Source organism: Elaeis guineensis, chromosome 7, assembly GCF_000442705.2.
Source record: "Elaeis guineensis isolate ETL-2024a chromosome 7, EG11, whole genome shotgun sequence".
Classification (NCBI taxonomy): domain Eukaryota; kingdom Viridiplantae; phylum Streptophyta; class Magnoliopsida; order Arecales; family Arecaceae; genus Elaeis; species Elaeis guineensis.
The window spans coordinates 1,483,336-1,503,921 of NC_025999.2; the positions used below are offsets into that span (position 1 = coordinate 1,483,336).

The window sequence follows — 20,586 nt, forward strand, 5'->3', positions numbered from 1 at the left end:
GAAGACTTCTGACCATCCGTCTGGAGTTGGGCAAGCCGACGGTCGATTTCTTCGAACTTACGTTCGTAGTCATCCAGCCGTCGGTGTTGAAAAATCCCAGGGGTCGAACCTCCCGACGAATTTGAGAGTGAGGCGAACGGTGTCCGCGGCCGCTTCTCCTTCCTCGCTCGCTCCAGCTGGAAAGGAGAAGGATGCCGAGACCGGTGGGTGTCGCGCCGTGGCCGCCTCCCCCTTCTCGGTGGGAGTGCTGAGACGGCTGCTCTTGAGGAAGAGACGGAAGTTGACGCGGGCGTCGGTGGCTGCTTCTGGATGGCATAGGGTGCGCCGCCGATTGTTCCACCGACGGTTGTGGCAACTGAGTCGGTTGCTGTTGGAGGTTTCTGACCGCGTCCGTCAGAACGATCATTTACCACACGATCGCCGTGATCTGTGCCTCCATGGTCACCACCGGGTGCGGAGAGCTGAGTTCCGCTATGGAGGATAAAGGAGGGGCCTCTTCCCGGCAGAAAGAGTGCCTCGCCGATTCGGTAGCTCTCGATCGCTGAGCCTTGATTTTTATCATCTCGAGAGATTTTTCAAGCTCTATGGAGCTCGCTGTCTTACCTCTGTCGATCCCCTACCTGACATGCTAAATCTGTTGCGGCCAATCCCCTCGTAGCCCGATCATCGAGATCGTGCGCCTGCAAGAAAAGTCCTCACTGACTGAAGATGCCTCCGACAGGGACCCTCCGACGATCAAGTCAGAGAGGAGATTAGGCAACAGTAGAAAATCAGGAGGCTCAGCAGGGAAGAGAGAGAGCTTGAGAGCTTTTCGAAAGCTTAAGAACTCTTCAGAGAGCTTACCAAAACTGTTGCCTTACCCCATTTTATAGTAGAATACGGTATGGTCCCGCCATTAATGGTGCAGACAACTGGGAAGTTATCAAATCGCCGGGGGCTGTCAAATCACCGTGGGTTGTCAAGTCATTGGAATTAATCCATGTCCTTGGCAGGACAATGTCCCAGGCAGGACAATGTCCCAGAACGACCGTATCGCATGTCCTTGGCAAGACAACAGCCTATAGCGATTGTACGGCATTCGGACAGATCGACCGACTATATGTCGGTATTCGACTGCCGGAACGTCGGGTGATGACTCGAGAACACCGTCGACTGATCTGATGTCTTATGAAAGTCGGACGTCGACTGCCACCCCCGACAATGAGTCAATGATATGGATTCGACTGCTCGACCGATCGAAAATAGTATAGATCTGTTCGACCGACATACCTTCGATCGAATATTGTCGGCAGTCATTATCAGAGTCGTCCGTCTGTCCGGTGGACAGTGTCGGACGTCGGTCGGACCGATTTGAGAATAAATCGACGTACAGAGATCGATCGGTATATCCCAATACCTCCTATTCATCCGAACTACATTCATCATGCACTTGTGACTTCCTATGGCACGCAAGAATCGACTTCCAGGATGAAAAATGAAGGAGAAAAAAATACTTTCTAAAAAGTAGAGAAAAAAACTCTTGTTTGATTGAAATTTAAAAAAAAAAGAGTGAAAAAATATTTCTCATAAAAAATTATTTTTTATATTTTATTAAAAATAAAAACTCATGAGGTGCATTTTGATACTTTCAGTGACATAAAAAATTATGATATTATTTTTTAAATATCTTTTTAAAATCCATAACTAAAATTTACTAAAATATTAATAGATGATTAAAATAAAATACTGAATAATAATATAATATTATATTAATATTATCCTAATATTTTTATATAAATATAATATTAATATTTATTATATTTTAATATTATTTTAATATTTATATTAATATTAATATAATATTTATATTAATATTATATTATATTTATACTTATATTCTTATTAATATTAATATATTAGTATTATATTAATACAATAAATTATTATGATCTAATACTATATTATAATATATTAATACTATATTTATATTAATATAAATATAATATTTATATTTATATAAAATTTATGAATAAAAATATATAATTTTATATCTATTATAATAAATATTTTATACAATTTTTATAAAAAAAATAAATATTCATCCAAATATAAGTTATTTTATAATAAATTACATTTTCATGACCTATCAAATATACCAAAATTTTATTTTTCAAAAATTATTTTCTAAAAAAAAAAAAAATTCACATACCAAATATATCCAAAATAAAACGAGATGCTTGCATGATGCACCATCATATCATATAGGATATAATTTCTCCCCTCCTAAAACTTCAAACCAATTGCCATCCTGAATAGAATAGATCCGCTTCCTTCCTCTTCCTCTTTCTAGCTTGTTGTCCCTTTTAGTTCCTCCTCTATCTTCCTTCCTTGCTAGTTGGGGTATATCCTTGAGAATATGAAACCTTTATTCATCTTATTCTCCAAAACTAAAATGTTCCTATTATACACTGATTTTGTTTGTTAGAAGAAGATTATCAAGCATCTGCTGGGTGCAATACTAGGATAATAGAGGAGTAGCTGAGCATGGGGTAGAGGTCGGAATTGAGGAAGTGGGCATATTGTTTGACGGCTGTGTCTCGGTCTGGAAGATCGTCGGAGAGGAAGTCATAGGGTGTGGGCTTGCCCGTGTCCACCAGCGGCTCCCATCGGTAGCCTGGGCGGTTTGGCAGCGTGATGGTCACCGGGAGATGGCTTGTGTTAAAAGCTACATAGATTTCTCCCTTCACTGCATCCGTCTGCCACAAATTCACCAAATATCAGTCCTTTCTTTTATGACCTTAGATGTGCTGAGATAGAAGAAGACCAGACATATATAAATTACCATGGAGAATGCCACGAACCGACTGGTTTCCGACCAGTCTGGCATCCCGGGGTGGCGGCCGTGCCACTGGAGTCGTTCAGCTGTTGGGAAGTCTTCAAGGCCAAGAGATTCACATTCCCTGCAGTCCATAAAAAAAACAGCAAGTAGAAACAAAAAGAGAGACTCTGCTTGATGCTACCATTGGTAAATGGCAAGTGGCAAGGAAAAGATTTGGTGACATAATGGTGTTTTACTGGCGGAATTTAGTCATCAGACGGCAGAACCTATAGAAGTCTGATGATGATTCTTCCTTCCTATCCCATCGGAAATAGTTGAGCTGCAGCGAATGACAAGTAGAAACAGAATGAGCAAGGATCAAGAATTGAGAGTAAACTGAGTGAGGACGAGATCAGAGCCTCACATAATTATCATGGCAGTAAGTATTGTTGTTGCCTCCTTTTGTGTGACCATACTCATCACCCATGTAGATCATGGGAACGCCCTGTCAATAATATAAGAATAATAAGGAAACTACCAGAATGATTAGTTTTTTTTTTTTTTTTTTTTTTTCCAACCCAACAGAGGTTGAGTAATAGGAAAAACTAATACTTGAGAAACCATCAAGCAAAGGAAGAAGTTCCGCATTTGCCTTTTTCTCAATCGTCTTACTGTTATACTTGCAAACTCTCCTTCCTGCATGCTCAAAGTGAGAATATCAGACTACATCTGCTCAGGAATTTCAAGAGCTAAAGCTATATCATAAGTCAGCATGTGCTAATGCCGAAAAAAGACCACCACCCATGCCACTGTCAAGAATCATATAATATTGCAGAAAATAGAAAAAAAAAAAAAAAAGGGTTCAGGTCCTCTAAATCTCTCTGGCCATCCAGTTTAAAAGCAATATGGCTGCATGTAGACAGCACAAGCTTCTCATTCAGTTCAGGAAGGACAAAATTTAAAAGAGAACAGTCACAAGATAGAAGTTGAATACTCAGCAAAAATGTTATCTACAAGCTAAATTTTCTAGCTCCAGATGGAACTGTAGAGGTTTACCTCCCCACAATTCCAGCTTAGATTATGATTTTCTCCATCTCTGTTGTCTTCACCATTGGACAAGTTATACTTGTTGTTGTATGTAACCAGATCAGCCAAAGTAAATCCATCGTGTGCGCACACAAAGTTGATGCTATTCCAGGGTTTTCTTCCTCCCTCCTGATTCAGACTTTCGGTGAGTAATACAAACCAAATTAGAGTAACTGCTTGCAGCTATACACAAGAAGTTAGCATTCCTTACAATAGAACATACTAGAAAAATATTTAGGAGAATATCTAAACTGGCAACTAAAGAAGAGGGGGAAATAAAAATAACCAATACTCTATACATGCTAAATATATCCGAGCATGAATTGGAATTATGCTCCCAGATATTGTGATGCTACATGTGTAAAACTCACACAAGAATTACCTGGTAAAGATTTGGGCTTCCACAAAGGCACTGAGCAAATGCTCCAGAAAATCCATTTGTACCTTTGATGAATTGCCGCACAGTGTCCCGGTACTGAGCATAGAGAACAGAACAATATAAGTGAGACTGCGACTGGGGCTAAACAGAAATAAAATATACACATAATTTGTATACATTCGCAACCATAAAGTGTTAAAGTCCAGCATAGAATCTGATGCTCACAGAATATAAGCATAGATGATCATCTCTAGGTAATGCAAGGGGTTGTCCCCACACTTCCCCCTCCTGTGCCAAAAAGAACCATGCAAACAGACACGTATTCGATATCATTTTTCTTTCCTGATGGGTTACAAGCTTTATCATGAGAGAGGCAACTACATGCAGCCTGATCGGTCATTCTGAGGAAGGATTATGGTATGATGAGTCATGCATCTGCTGGCAGGAGCTGATACGGTACATGTTGCATGGGGTTCACTGCATACGTTTATCCTTTATATTTTTTTCTTTTCATGCAAAATTGCTAATATTAAATTCTTATATGCCCACCTATTACTACATTTTTCCATGTACATGTATTCCTGTAGAACTAAGCATCATATCATATAATACAATTATATTTCTTAATTTCATTGGTTCAATATCAAAAGCGATTTCCTGAACAAAAATATGCAACTAACCTGCCCATTCCATTCAGACCAAATACTCCAATGAGGAAATTTACCGACTTGGTAAAGGCCTCCTGCATCCCATGCTTCAGCAATTAACTGTTCAACAAAGAAAAGCTACTTAAGTTGGAGCCTTTCAGATAAAAGAATAGAATTCATATCAACAAAATATGTGCTGATTAATTATAGTTCAAACCAAGGTTTTGAGTATGGATGTCAATACCTGTACCAGTACCCAGCAAGCACCATGTCAGTGTGATAAAGATTTTGGTACTCAGTACAAGGGATGAACCAGGTACCGGTTCCCTATTTATATGGTATGGTACTCTTGGAATGGACTGGTAAGTCCGGTAATCAAAACCATGGTTCAAACTATGCAAAACTGATTGGTCAAGAACAAAAAAATAGCACAAAACAACATGAATAAGAATATTAATAACAATTGAAAATAAATTGTTCTAATATATATTAAGAGCTATGATACATGAGCTGCTGCAAAATTTTGCATCCTGATAAAAGCCTGCAGTGATGTCCGCCCATTCAATAAATATAACTTATTGAAACTTATGAACATTTTGCAAAAGTAATTTGTTTGGCATAATTACCTTGACCTTGCTGAGGATTGGATCATTGCTCATCATGTCAATGAGTGGAGGGCTACCAAGGGGGGTTCCAGTTGTGAATGAATCACTTTCTATTGGATGTCCATATACATTAACTGGATCCCATAAGCTTACATGAACAAAAACAAAAAAGGGAAAAACATAAGGATGTTGTAAAAGGAATATGTCCAACAAGTGAGGTGTGTAATAGTCAACCTGGAACTTCTGGTCATGATAGAAGCAAGATCAAAGCGAAATCCATCAACATGCATTTCTGTAACCCAGTATCTGTTATACAGAAACAAAGTAAACCTCATGTTGCAAGACAGAAAAATCTTACAAGAGCAGTAGTTAAATTTCAAGTTCTCAACTGAACTCAGATTATAAAATTTGTGCATTAGTTTAAGATTGTCTGACAGAATAAATGCAGCATGATAGCACCATATATTGGTAATGCCCAGCATGTATCAACTTCATGTAGCAGGCACTACGGGTTTCGAAAGAGTAGCTGTAAAAACATGACTAATAATATGCATTATGCAGTTTGCAAAAGTTTCTTATAACATGCATTATGTAGTTTACAATTTTCTTCTTAGAATTAAATTCTTCAACCAGATTTGTTCCCACTCTAAGAACCTTAAGCTTTCAGGTCTTTTTAAAAATTATGCCAAGTTATGAGAGATGTTTACTCTAAATTTCTGAAAAAGGAATCATGAGAAGAAGAATGAAACTGCGATAAAGAAAAACAATAATGATGACTGTCTGTTCCATGGTATGATATTGTATGCAAGAGTGATGAGAGTTTTTTCCTGATATTCTTTTTTCCACAGGGTTGGCAAGTCCAGATAAGTATAAAACCTCAGTTCCAATAAGTATCTAGAATTTGGGTGAAAGGGTGGGATTGACAGAGATCTTTCATCCAGGAACAAACAAAGAACAACAAATATCAGTTTACTCTTCTGTTCTTTATGATGAAGTTGAAGCTTTGGATGCTTCATTTATCTCGATCAGATCATTTTTTTTAAAATTAAATATAAATTTTATTACTTATTATTCGTGTTTTCTCAGTTATTGTGTTCCATGCATCTCTATTTCCAGACTGCATGTCACATGAAAAATAACTGGTGACCACTGACATACTTTCTAAGCATTCCGAGGTCATCAAATGTTCAATTTCTTTGCAGAAAAATTGCTCTTTAAGTGATTAATATCAGTTAGTATTGGAGATTACTGAAATGCTGCACACCCCAATTATCTAGCTTTGGTACATTAGCAGAAATGCACAACTGACTGTAAGATCATGCGATCATCTCGTTTGTGACTACTACTTAAAATTTAAAACTAAAATGATAGGAAAGTTTACAAGAGAAACAAAAACTGGAGAGTTTACCTCAAACAATCTATGATAAATTGACGAACCGCAGGATGATTACAGTTGAATGTGTTTCCACAACCCGAATAATTATAGAACCCACCCTGTAGAAAAATAAAATGTTTGTGTCTCTTTAGTTGATGGAACCCTTAAGATGCAATAACACCATACATATATAAATATATATGTGCATACATACATATGCACATACATCCATTTTTATGTATGTATATATGTAAAAAGAAATTAGAGGAAGAGCTGGTTCCATCTGCACTGATCAAATCGAAATTTCTTGGCAAAAGTAAATGGGTAATTTGTCCAAAAAAGGTCTTCCATAAAGGATTTATCTCATGCATACACATGACCAAGGAATAAGTTATGACAATGTGGGAACTAACCTTAGGTGCAAGCATATAATAAGTGCTGTTGTCAATGCCCCTAAATGATAATATGGGACCATTCTCATTCCCTTCAGCTGTGTGATTGAAAACAACATCCAGAAGCACCTAAAGAAATTCAAGTGAAAAAAATCACCAGATAATAGAGATGAAGATAACAAAGAATAGGCACCAGTCTCCCTAGTTACCTCAATGCCTCTTTTATGAGCTTCTTTAACAAGAGTCTTGAATTCATTAATTGCATCAAGGCCACAGTTATTCATCCCAGCTGATGAATACCTTATCATTGGTGAAAAATAGTTTACTGTTGAGTATCCCCAGAAATTCGACCTGAAATGAGGTAAAAAGTTTCAAGGAAAATGATAAGTAATTCTCCATAAAGGATGCACAAAATTATTATCGAGGTAGTTTTTAAAGTTTTTTTTTTTTTGTTAAAAAAAAATTCCTTGATAGAAAATGAGAAGCATGAAAAATGGGCACTGAGTGTCTGGAAAGCATTTACATGAGATGACTCAAAATGTTACATTAAACCAGAAGTGAGGTGCAAAAATACTTGTACCGAACTGCAAACCTTTTCTTCCATCAAAATAGTACGATCAGTATAGCACCAATACCAACTACTTGTACCAAAACTGACTACTTCCAAAAAAAAATTGAAAGGTCATCAGTACTGACCAGTACAGTAGGTAGAGTAAAATTGATAAGAACCAATATCGACCGGTATGCCTGTTTCAACATCCTAGCACCTACACTGATGCAAATTTCATTCCAGAATGGTACAGACATACAGCAATGGTTGTATCATCCTGTTTCAGTAGTTTCTGAAATCATAATTGCAGGAAAGCCTGGTGGCATTGAGTTGAATTAAAAAAATCCACAAGACAAACCCTGTAAAGCAAGACACTTTAATTTGCGCTGAAGGGTCAAAGGAAGGTCAGGAAGACTCAAAATTAAAAGTGACTTAGACTTGACAGAAAATGATGATAACCCGTTGTTACAGCAACCATCATAGATATATGAAATTTGGCTATAGTACATAACCTAGACATGCCTTTAAATTATAGAAAGTAATAATATGGACAGAGGCTGCTAATCAACTATCTTCCCATGGGAGTTAAAGTTTTGAAGGGTCAGATGCATTCACAAGCACAGGTGTCTAAACAATGATAATCTGCTAAATAATTAATTAAAAATATAAACAAACTTTCGAGATCAAGTTCACTTATTCTCCGCAATGATGGTACCAATACCGACTATATGTACCAAAACTGACAAATTTCAGAAAGTTGAAAGGTCATTGGTACTGACTGGTACAGTCAGTATAGTATGATTGATAATAACCAATATAGACCAGTATGCCTGCTTCGACAGCTCAGCACCAACACTGATGCCAATTTTGTGCCAGAATGGTATGGTAATGGTTGTAGTTGTACCATCCTGTTTCAGTGGTTTCTGAAACCGTAATTACAAGAAAGGGGATGGCATTGAGTTGGCTTTAAAAATGCACAAGACAAACCCTGTAAAGCAAGATACTTTAATTTGTGCAGAGGTGTCAAGGGAAGGTTAGCAAGACTCAAAATTAAAAGCAAAGTAGACTTCAGTGACAATGATGATAAACCTTGGTTACAGCAACCATCATAGGTATATGAAATTTTGGCTATAATACCTAACTTAGACACACCTTTAAATTACAAGAAGTAATAATATGGACAGAGGCTCCTAAAAATATTTTCCCATGGGAGTTAATTTCTGACATCTACACAATGATAATATGCCAAATAATTAATTAAAAATATTAACAAACTTTCAAGGTCAAGTCCACATACTTATTCTCACCAAGGATGGAGTTGAAGCTGAAGTACTCCAGCTCATTAAACTCTTGACACGGCATTAGCTCTATGCAATTGACTCCAAGCTCCTGTAGTTTTTTAAAATACTCACTATGAACCAGAAGGAAGTGAAAAAAAAACATATATTGGTGACAATAAACTCTAAGCATCACGAAGCTACCTACAGTTGAACCTTAGCTTTAGAAATTATCAAATCTACATGCTGAAACACATATTCTTAGATTGCCGATTGCTGGGAATAAGTTATGGATAATCAAAGATATCACAGGTTTCTTGTCGAAGTCAAAAATTATACTGCATTAGATTGTGCAACAAGGGCAGAATTCAATATATATCTTAGACCAAGCATAAACATAATAAAAACGGGAACTGTAAAGACTCTGACAGCGACCATCGCCCATGAAGTTTTCAAGAATATAAGGGATGAAAACAGGAATACAGACTAGACAGATAGATTCTTCAACAGGTTTCAATTTCTATAGAGATGCTTCCATGTAATGTATGTACGCATATACTTATGTGCATACACACATAACTAAGACATACACGGCAGCACTCGAATTTGAGGTGTCAGAAACATTATCGTTAACTGAAAGTGTGAATGTATGTCCAAATACTTGAACCCTAGTTATTGAAATTGAGAAATATTTCCCTCTGATACTTTTTACACTATGGCATGGATGTTACGGAAAGTACAATAATCCATCTACATAGCAATATTACTTGATGCATGATAAGAAAGGAAGATATGTTAATTTCTGATGAGCACATGAAACCTCAATGATATAACTGCCACTATAATAAAACTTACCTCCAAATGGTCAAGTTTATTTGCTGCACCACGGTAAGTCCCTGGGGAATCCGTCTGACTTGAATCATGCCTTGTGAAGCCTCTTACATGCATTTCGTAAATTATGAGGTCTTTCTGAGGATAGTTTAAAGGTAAATCTCCCTCCCAGTCAAACTGAGAACATTAAAGATAGCATACTGAAATTAAACCCAGAGGAAAGATGAAGCAATATATTACCAAACTAATAATAATAATATTAATGTGAAAAAAGATTTCAAAGAACAGGCATGACATCATCTAGACAACAATGAAACTACTAAAATCATGCAATTTAAAAGAAGAAATGAAGTTTATTAAATCAACCAATTCATATAAGCCAAAAACACACCGCAGAACTCCAGTTATAAAAACTGTCCCAGGCATATATATTATGAAATAAGTCAAAGTGACTTGCACAATCAAAGGCTTAAGGCTTTTAATTGTGGCTAGATGAGGTGTGTATAAATTGTTCGCTAGTTTTGGGTCTTTCCTATGCTTCAATGTGTTGGGAAAAATTCAGAACTCAAGTAACAAGCACTGTCCCAGAAATATACATGATGGAATAAGTTCAACTGTTGAAGTGACTTGCACCATCAAACGGTTAATGCTTTTGATTGTAAATTGATGACATGTACATAAATCCTTCTTCTACTTCTTCCACAAGCCTCCATAACATTCACATTGCACCACGAGTGCCTCTCACACGATTGCAATGACCTGGAAATTATGGAGCAGCTGATTGGACTTGAACCCCTGACTTCTTCCATGTGCACCCTCGAAGGCTTAAGGCTTTTGATTGTAACTAGATGATGTATGCATAAATTCTTCTTCTTTTTGTTCTTCTTCTTCCTCCACCAGTGCCTCTAACAATGGCGCAATTGCAATAACCTTGAAATCATGAAGCCGCTGATTGGACTTGAACCCTTGACTTCCTCCAAAGAAAGCAAAGTTCTGAGTGCATGGACTAAGCTGTAGTTAGTTAAATGAAACAAGTAATTGTTGAGTTATTCTCGAATTAATTTCCAGGCTACCTTATTGTAGATCATCATGTGCTTTTCAAATTGTCATGTGATCATGTGACCTATAAAGCTATTCTGTGGTATTTTATCGAACATTGCTATGTATAACCGCTGCAATGGACAAAATTAAACAATCCTTTTTTTCTAAGTGAAAAACTCAAAAAGTAATAACAGAATTCTTCGTCCACCTAATCCATCACCTTTAGAAACCATCCTATTATTCTTGACAAATGAGAAGCACTGGAAGTTCAATTTGCCAAAGGCATTTTCTAGTTCAAGTACACAGGCAAGGTCAATTTGCTAAATGCCTCCAATTCAACCTCTGTTAACCTCTCTAAATACCAAAATTTCAAGTAACATATGTAACTGCCTGATTTTTCTCCTTTTCCAAGTTACATGTTAATCCTCCTTTAACTTTAAGCCAGTTTCATGAGTTTCCCAAGCTGATTGTTAACATATGAGTTTCTATACATATAGCACCAGAAAAATCTAAATGAAAGTACGTATCCTAATTAACCACTGTTATCTATAGAGTTCAGCTTATCAATCTGTTTATGCATCAAAAATCACCAAATCATTAACCAGAATCTGAACTTCAAGGTTCAAGCAATATAGAAACAAGAGAGTAGAAAATGAAAATAACACCTTAACGTTCAAAGAAGAAAAGAAAAGGACATAAACAATAAGGATAAATAAATGGATATAAATGCAGTGCAGTGCCCGTGACACATAAAAATACCTCATCGTCCGAAATTGGGATCATACCAGCCATCTGAGACCAACAATCACCACCAGGTTCTAAGACACCATAATCCCCTCTGCTTATAACTGCCTAAATGAAACAGGAGGGTCAATTGTAGTGCATGATCTTCAGGGATTGGTGCAGCAATTGTATCGCATAATCATAAAATGAGTCACCATCACATCATAAGGCTTAAGATATTAACTGCTCAACTTGCAAGAATGAATATTTTAACTAGAAAACTGACATTCAAATGCATTACACTGATAAAAATACAAATTGACCTAACTAATGCGAAAAAAAAACAACCTTAGCATAAGGATCCAACAAGATCCGAGAATAATCAAAGTAGTGCCCTTCTTCAGGAGAAAACCTTCCGTCAAACTTGTACCCATATAGCATATCCTTAAATTCACCTTGAACAAAAACATGCCATATATCCCCAGTCTTGTTGAACAGTGGGTCAAGGGAGATCTGCTCTGTCACTCTATTCTGCACCAAAAGATGAAGAAAGAAACAGTGGAACATAAAATGAGTTTAAGCCTTAAGAAGTAGGGTCTTTTTCACCAATCCATGTTCGCTAGATCATATAAATGATAATTAAATCTAGGGGAGAATGTGAAATTCTGCTTTAAAATAAGAAGCATATGCTAATGCCAAGGTTGTTGAATTGGGATGCCCCAATAGATCTAAATAGCCACCAACTATGAATTTTCCCCTTAAATTTGATTTTACTTTTTTTCCTCTTCCAATGGATTACCTGGGTTTGATGTCAAAATCTTCAACTGCAAAATAGCACTGTCAATCACTATGAAACCAGACCAAAAACCACAATTATCTTGAAATTTATCTATAGCTGGAGATTTTACATATTGCTGCCGCAAAGTGTGCTCAACTTCAAGAATCACTTTATCGGCAATATCATAAGCTCCATTTTAATCATACAGAGGGTATCTTCTTTTAATCATCATGCAAATAAAGGTAAAGCTACTGCTGTCTACTTGACACCCTGAGGACATATTATTCCTATTAAAGGCAAGAAGCATCAATAGAATCAATTGAATGGAGCAAGCAGAAGGTAACCAGATTCTTTTGAGAGGGGAAAAAACCCAATTTTTCCATTAAAATACACCCATCAGCTACAATTCAACCAGAACTCAGGTGGAAAACCATAAAATCATAACGGTAAAACTTACCGCTTTCAGATCAGAAAGGGTGAAGAGGCAAAGCGTGGCTGCCGAAGCGCTACTGGAACAAATAGCAAAATTGACGCCTCCATTGCAAGCCGTAGCACCAAGTGGTGCCGGCGTCCCCGCGAGCACTTTGAATACCGCCAGCCCCGGCCTCTCAGCCACTGCTGTCTCCACCTCGGCAGCCCCTGTACTACTTGCATTGATGACCAAAGACTCCCTTCTGTTGCGGATCCCAGACATTGTTATCATCACCACTGATGTTCCCACCAGATCACGACTTCTCTCTCGCTTCGCACTAACACTCGAGTGTTTGCCGAAAACTCCCAATTTGCTCCTCCATCTACCAAAGGTCGAAGGAGAGACCAGACTCGGAACGTCCTTTGCCAACTCCATCGGTGGCAAGGATGAGGAGTCGAGAGAGAAACCTGGTACTACAGGAATTGGAAGATATAAAGATCGGAAAAATGATAAGGGAGGCTGGACTCCCGGACAGAGGAACTGCAGTAGGATTCGAAGGGATCGGGCTCGGAATGGGGTTCAGGAGAACCCTAGCGTTGGGTCCTGCAGGATCCCGGCTCTCCTGGGATGGGGAACCAGTGGCGTTGGGAGTCCGGACTCGGGAGAGAGCATGAAGGGGTTTGGATCCGAGGGGTATTTGTCGGGAGCTGTTCCCTTTCGCGCCTTTTTGTTCACGTGGCGTACCCGCACCAGAGGCGCCACTTTCAACTTTATCCTCCCGCCTGTCGTTTGCTCGGCGACGTGACGCGATGGATGTGAATCGTGATTCAACCAGGGCCGTCCAAATGTTACGTCCCCCCTTCAAAAATAGCAAAGGCGGTGTCGTCGCTGGAGACCGCCGTCGCTGTACCCATCTTTCGCCCTTTCCGGTTTTCATTATGGACACGAGTTGGTCCCACCTGGCCCGGCCCACGAGCATCTGGGTTGGATTGGGCCTAATCCTTTCGTCCAGTAGGCCTTGTCCGCTAAGTTAACAAGAGCAAATATTAATACTTATAACCCCATACGATATGTGAAATATATTTTTTTAAAATAATATTTAATTTTATTTATCTATTTTATTATATTTATTTTATATATTTTTTAAAAATAGTTATAATAATTAAAAAAATTATATCTTACGAGATCACGATCAAAAATCAACTGATAAAGCATCAGGCGCAAGTATGTCAATTGATGGCTTGCAAGAGAATCTAAAATTTAAAAATTGAGAAAAAAATTTTTATATTGAAGTTTTGAGGATGATCAACTAAAAGAGGAGGAGAGGAGAGAGGAAAGAAAGAAAAATTTGTGGAAACATAAGAGAGATAAAAGACCATGATTAATCATGATGTCAAGTTTGCATTTATGCTATTGAAGCTAAAATATTTTCATATCAAAATTAAATTATCATTTATTATATATATTTTTGAGAAGTTATTTTCATGTATATATATAGTAGATATACTATTCATAAATATAGCAAAGAATCGTGATTATCCCATGATATCACATTTACATTTACATGTATTAGATATATTTCTAAAAATAAATCATATAGCCGATATATTATTTATAAATGTGGTAGAAGAGAGGGCTCTACAATTAAAGCAGCTTTAGCACTAGATGTTTTTGTACAAATGTTTATGCTATTTATAATCCTGCTTTAGATACACGATGAAGAAAGAAATACTATTCATTATTTTATATAATTTTTAAATACTATTTATTAAATACTATTTATCCTTCCAAAGTATATATCTAAATATTATTTGTTATTTTTTATGTATACTTGGGGAATATACCATGTATATATGTGGTCAGTATATTTTCTTACATCATCGATGAGGCCATCCGCCTCCACCTCAAGACTCGCAAGTGTCGTCTCTACACCGACCGTCCATTACAACGACTACCACCGATTCTGATCCCTTATTCTCTTCATGCACCCCACCATTTTCGACACCCTCACCATCGACCCCACCTGATATCCACTCCGACCTCCACTTCATTGGCCGTCAGGACCACTATGCCCACATCGATCGTGCCTAGAAGCACGAGTACCTCCTCCATGGCCGCTAGGGACGGGCAAAGATAGTCTCATCACTTGAGTTTGACGTCTACGACCTAGAGCTGACCGCTATGAACTCCAACTCCCATTTCCATCGCCTCCTCATCTCCACCATGCCGAAGTCCATCATCGTCATCAAAGATGTCGATTGCTCTTTCAACCTCTCTGACCACAATCAGAAAAAGATCACCCTCTAACCCAAACCCGACCAAACGCCATCGTAGGCGACGGTAGTGGGACTATGGAGTGCCAACGAGTACGGTAGCACAAGGATGGTGAGCTTGTGGGGCATGCTGAACTTTATGGACAGGCTATGGTTGTCGTGCGTGGGAGAGAGGCTGATGATCTTCATGATGAACCACCTAGAGTGGCTTGACCTGACATTGCTTCAGATGGGCCAGATGGACCAACCCATCCACCTCTCATACTATGGGCCGGTGGCATTCCGGATGCTGGCAAGGAACTATCTGGTGTTTGGAGTGGAGGAACTCGAGGAGCCGATGGTGGAAGTGGAGATGCTGTTGTTGGAAGTCCAGATGACACTGGTGGATATTGCAAAAGGTGCTCATGGGCTACAACGACGATCGTACGGATGTCGCGATGCAGACAATGGTGAAGGAGATGCAGCAGTGGAAGGCTTTGGTGTTGGCATCTTCGTCATTGTTGACTTTAGATGGCGGGATGGTCGGTAATGAAGAGACAAAAAGTAAGTTTCCAACACGAATTATTCACGAGGATTCGACAACTTAGGACAGGTTCAGGTTGTATCTTTCATGTGGCATGATTGATATTCTTTCGCAACACCATCTATTGGATGGCATCCACACTACCACCTTATTTTTCTTTTATATGGCGAATGGAGGCATCTGCATTGTTCCATGTGGCGGACGGAGGCTCTACTAACATAGAAACCTCCATTTTATATTATTATTAATATATATATATATATATATATATATATATATATTTTATATATATATATATATATATATATATATATATATAAGATTAGATAATAAGGAGGTGTCTGGTTGGGGAGAGTTGGGATCTAGAATCAGAATGAAAATGGGTGACTCCCATTCCCACCATTTGGTTGAGAGGAGTCCTTTTTCGATTCCGATTGCAAGGTGGAATAGGAATGGTCCAATTTGTCTAAAACTCAATCCGTATTTTTTTCCTAATGATTCAAATTTTCATTCCGATTCCGATCACGGATCAAACACTTCGAGATATCTGATCATTTCGATTCCAATTCCAATTCATTCTGATTCTTATTCTGATTTCGATTTCAGTTATGAACCAAACACACTTTAAGTATAGTGACTATGAATTAGTAAAAGAGAGGAAAACTTTTAAAGCAACACTGTTTAAGATAAAAGAGAAATAAAATCTTGGGCTTGGCTAGCCATTACAAGCTCAAATGATCGGATACATCCCAAAATCAAGAATGATGTGGTAAAATTTCATATCCTGGTGATGGGAGCATTCCGATTGCTCCATTTCATTCTCATGGGAAAATAAGATTGGGATGAGTTCAACTATTCAGGACTCTAAAACTTATCCACATAAAAAGAGAAGAAGAAAGAAGAAAATAAAGAAAATATGAAGAAAAAAAAGTAAAAGAAAATAAAAGAAAAATGAAGAAAAGAAAGGAAGAGAATAAAAGAAAGAATGAGCAAAGAAAAGAAAGGAAGGAAAAGAAAAGAAAGAAAGAAAGAAATGAAAGAAATGAAAGAAGAATGGAAAAGAGAGAGAGAGAGAGAGATTAAGGATATCTACTGGGGTACATACGATTTCAACCAGTATGGGACGAGATAGTGAAATATTTTGTTTTATGAAAAACCGAAACATCTTCTTTAGATTTAAAAACTTTGATGAGTGGAGGTAGCGAGATTATTGTATTGATTGCACTATGGTAGCATTTGGTACTTTGGTGATCCAAATGGGATCACCATGGTGATATGAGATCATTGATGATTCGAATCTTATTGTGATCTGATCACTACATTTGATAGGTTATGGTTCAGTGATTAAATATCTTCGGATATCCATGAGTAATCTATTTGATATTTTATAAAAATCTAAGATCACTAATTATGTATTACCAAAACTATATTTTGATGCACAATTTTATCTCGAGGTCAGATCAGCTAGAGTCGGATGGTGATGGTAAGTCGAAGATGACGACGGGACCTGCAAGAAAAGTCTCTGATCGGAGGTGGCTCCGATGGAGATCCTCTGATGCTCAAGTCAGAAATCCGATAACAGATGGGAAGGAGTAAAAAGAGGAGTTTTTTCATATCTTGAGGGTCTCCTATAGACCTTTATTTATAGACGGAGACTGAAGAGTCGTAAGAAGAAATTTGATCAGACGGTTGGTCTTGTCTTATTGGATGAGATATTTTTGTTATCTTTTTTTTATTGTGGGAGGTATATTTATTATCTATTTCTTCATCAGGAATACTGGCTTTGAAGAGATAATTGGGTGGTTGACCCTACTTTATCTGGAGAGATATGGTCCTTATTTTCTTTGTGACGAGCTGTCATGTCAGGATCATTTGAATTTTTGAAAGAGACACGAGATTTAAGATTCTATAAGGGTCAATCCTTTCTTGTAGGCTCCACATCTTCGATCAGGATGAAATTATCTCCAATATTAGCCCTCCAACTCTTAAGTCCAAGCCAAAATGGGATCGGACGAATGGAGTACTTCAGCTTTACCGAAGATATGCCATATCTATAGCTATCAATGAGGTGAGGGATTACATCACCTCGATGTTGATAACTTTTTAGTCATCGAGATCTTCATCGGCTCTGCTCGCTGAAAAGTAAGGAGCCTTCGAGGGTCCTATAGGTTACTCCTCGTTTGTTGCCAAAGTTAACGGATTGAGAGTCTTTGTAGGTTATCCCTCATTTGTTGTCAGAGTTGACGGATTGAGGATCTTTATAGGTTATCCCTCGTCTGAAGCATCGCTCTTTATAAATATTTTAATGAAAAACTAGTTTACTCTTTTTTGTTTGTTGTGCACATACGTTGCTTTCAATTGATGATTATTTTTCCGTTAGCCCGATCAGAGGATGTTTCGCTTAAAGTCGATCCAAGGCTTCTTCAATCAGATCGATCAAAGACCATCTCGTTTAAAGTCGATCAAAGATTTTTTCAATCGGATCGATTAAAGGCCGTATTTTATTTTCAATTAACTAAACCGATAAAAGATCATCTTTTATCTTCAATTGACCAAGTCGATTAAAGACCGCCTTTTGTCTTCAATTAACTAAGTCAATTAAAGATCGTCTTTGATCTTCAATTGACTAATCCAATCAAAGATCATCTTTTATCTTTATTTGATTAAGCCGATCAAAGCCGCCTTATGCCTTCAATGACTAAGCCGATTAAAGGCTGTCTTTTTATCTTCAATGACTAAGCCGATCAAACAGATCTTCATAGGTGTTGGATTCACTAAAAAGCAAGTTTGGCTTTTGGGGGTTCGAACAAATTATCCCCCACTATTTAGTCATCAATATCTTCTACATGTGTAGTTCTTTCTGCATGACCAAAGTCTTCATGGGCATTGACTCACTAAAAAATGAGTTCGCCCTTCGGGGGGCCCAATGGGTTATCCCCTGCTGTTTAATCATTGAGGTCTTAAGTTACTGATCCTATTTCAGTTGGTTTGCTTCTAATTGACTTTTATTGGTTGATGCTTTGGCTTCTGGCTTCGGGAGGTTATCTTTTAAGAGTTCGGCTTTAGGAGCTCATGTTTAGAAAGTCGACTTTTTGGAGGTCAATTTTTTGGACGGCCCGTATCGGAAACTTGACCTTCTCAGATCAAGTTTTACTTCGATGTTGGTTCTTCATCTTAGCTGTTGATCTTTTGCTTGATCGTCTGATCTTGATTTGCTCAGATTGGTCTTCTGATGACTTTAGTCTTTTTGTAATATGGCCCTTTGAGGCTGATCATTTTGATGGGATGGGCTTTAGGCTGTCTCCACTTCAGCTTTGGGTTTGAGCATTTGCTAAGTACTCAAGGACCTGTTGTTCTGCAAGAAGAAAAAATAATAGTGGAAGGGGCTTGAGGGCCTTTTATCATAAGAATTGTGTATTTTATTTGAGAGGCTTTTGGATTTTGCTTGACTCCTTTTTGTTATTGGTCTTATCCGAGCTCTGTCAGTCTTGTTCTGAACTCTGGTCGGCTTGGATATGGACTTTGGTTGGCCTAGTTCTGGGCTCTGGTCAGTCTGGATTGAGCTTTGATTGATCTGGATCTGAAATTTGGTCGGTTTTGTTCTGGGCTATGGTCGATTTGGATCTGAGCTCTGGTCGGTTTTATTCTGAGCTCTTATCGTTTGGATCTGGGTTTTGGTCGGTCTGGATTTGGTCTGGTTGGTCTCGTTTTGGACTCTGATCAGTCTGGATCTGAGCTTTGTTCGGTTTGAATCTGACCTCTGATCGGTCTTAATCAAGTTTCGAATCGATCTTAATCAGGCTTCGGAATGATTTTGTTTTGGGCTTCGGATCGATCTGTAATTAGGCAAGTTCAATACCATCGGTAGGCCCCTACGGTGGCTTCAAAGGAGCTCACTCATGGACGATCCCACATCAGGGCTTCGATGCTTCTTGCTTCTTGCTTCTTGCTTCGCTCGCACAGGAGCAGAGGGCCTGGTTCGGCCAGAGGACGCACAGGAGGTGCTTCGAGTGCTGGATGGTCTCGGCCTACGATGACTATGCCGGAGGCTGTCCGATGCGCAGCATGCATGAAGAGGGGGAGCTCAGGGCTCAAATCCGAAGCAAGGTGGGATGGTTGGGCCCCCTCCACGGTGCCCCACGTGAGGTCATTGCCTGAAGTCCCATCCCACCCCCTCCAATATCCCTCTCTCTCCCTCTCTCTCTCTCTTTCTCTGTTTTTTTCATTTCTCTCTCTCTCTCTCTCTTTTTTTTTTTGTGCCACCTATGGGGTGATGGACCAGAGAAGGAAGATATTAATGCATGCGCCAGATACGAGGAAGAATAAAACGAGAAGAGGAGAATAATTGCACTCTTTTTTTTTTTTTTTTATGTGGATGTGCCACTCGCGGGGGCGGGGGGTGGTGTTGCGTGGATTTCAGGAGTTTGGATCTGAATAGAATAAGTGCCTAGAGCAGGGAGGCTTGGATCTGAGTAGTGGGATCGGATTATTTTGATGATGGTGTCACGATGCCATCGTACCTTACTTACTCTGTGTTTCTTTCTTTTTATTCGGATCTTGCTCTAAAATTTAAAATTTTAAATATAAATAAAAATAAAATAAAAATAATTTAAATCAAAAATTATTTGGATCGTCAGTCTCTGGCTTCGAGCTCGATTTGGATGATTTAAAAGATATTGATTGATTTAGGGGCGATTTGATCCGATTGATATTGATCGATGTTACAGTAGTGATGAAAATTTCTCATTGATGCTCCTTCTCGTAAACGGATCGAGGTCCTTCTTTTGGCATCATTCTGTTGATGCAGAATTTCATCCCAAAGTCAGATCAGTTGGAGTTGGATGGTGATGGCAGGTCGAAGATGACGGTGGAACTTGTAAAAAAAGTTTTCGATCGA

At 38.3% G+C, this 20,586-nt stretch overlaps 1 protein-coding gene and 1 pseudogene across 2 annotated transcripts; one reads left to right on the plus strand and one right to left on the minus strand.

Moving 5' to 3' along the window:
• Positions 1-2,384: 2,384 nt before the first annotated feature.
• LOC105049284 (isoamylase SU1, chloroplastic) lies at positions 2,385-13,578 on the minus strand. Of its 2 annotated transcripts, none has more exons than XM_010928886.4 (18): positions 12,939-13,578; positions 12,052-12,234; positions 11,740-11,832; positions 9,964-10,116; positions 9,129-9,220; positions 7,491-7,632; positions 7,303-7,410; positions 6,923-7,008; positions 5,749-5,820; positions 5,536-5,662; positions 4,943-5,029; positions 4,266-4,358; positions 3,854-4,012; positions 3,410-3,493; positions 3,222-3,302; positions 3,055-3,137; positions 2,822-2,939; positions 2,385-2,735 (listed from the first exon to the last, which is right to left on the minus strand). In XM_010928886.4, exons 1-18 carry the CDS (start codon positions 13,326-13,328, stop codon positions 2,475-2,477), a joined length of 2,412 nt encoding a protein of 803 aa, XP_010927188.1. In that variant the 5' UTR covers positions 13,329-13,578; the 3' UTR covers positions 2,385-2,474. The 2 variants fall into 2 exon arrangements, with proteins under 2 accessions (XP_010927188.1, XP_073116840.1); XM_073260739.1 differs by having other exon boundaries at positions 12,052-12,229; positions 12,939-13,078.
• Positions 13,579-13,702: 124 nt separating this feature from the next.
• On the plus strand, positions 13,703-15,753 carry LOC105049355 (AAA-ATPase ASD, mitochondrial-like; annotated as a pseudogene).
• Positions 15,754-20,586: the final 4,833 nt, after the last annotated feature.

Excerpts from the sequence above, each read along its gene's own strand:
- LOC105049284 (XM_010928886.4), bottom strand. The coding sequence starts at position 13,328 with ATGGAGTTGGCAAAGGACGTTCCGAGTCTGGTCTCTCCTTCGACCTTT. Across the intron at positions 5,030-5,535 it reads CAATCCTCAGCAAGGTCAAG|TTAATTGCTGAAGCATGGGA; the intron begins GTAATTATGCCA and ends TTTGTTGAACAG. Across the intron at positions 4,013-4,265 it reads GAAGCCCAAATCTTTACCAG|GAGGGAGGAAGAAAACCCTG; the intron begins GTAATTCTTGTG and ends AGTCTGAATCAG.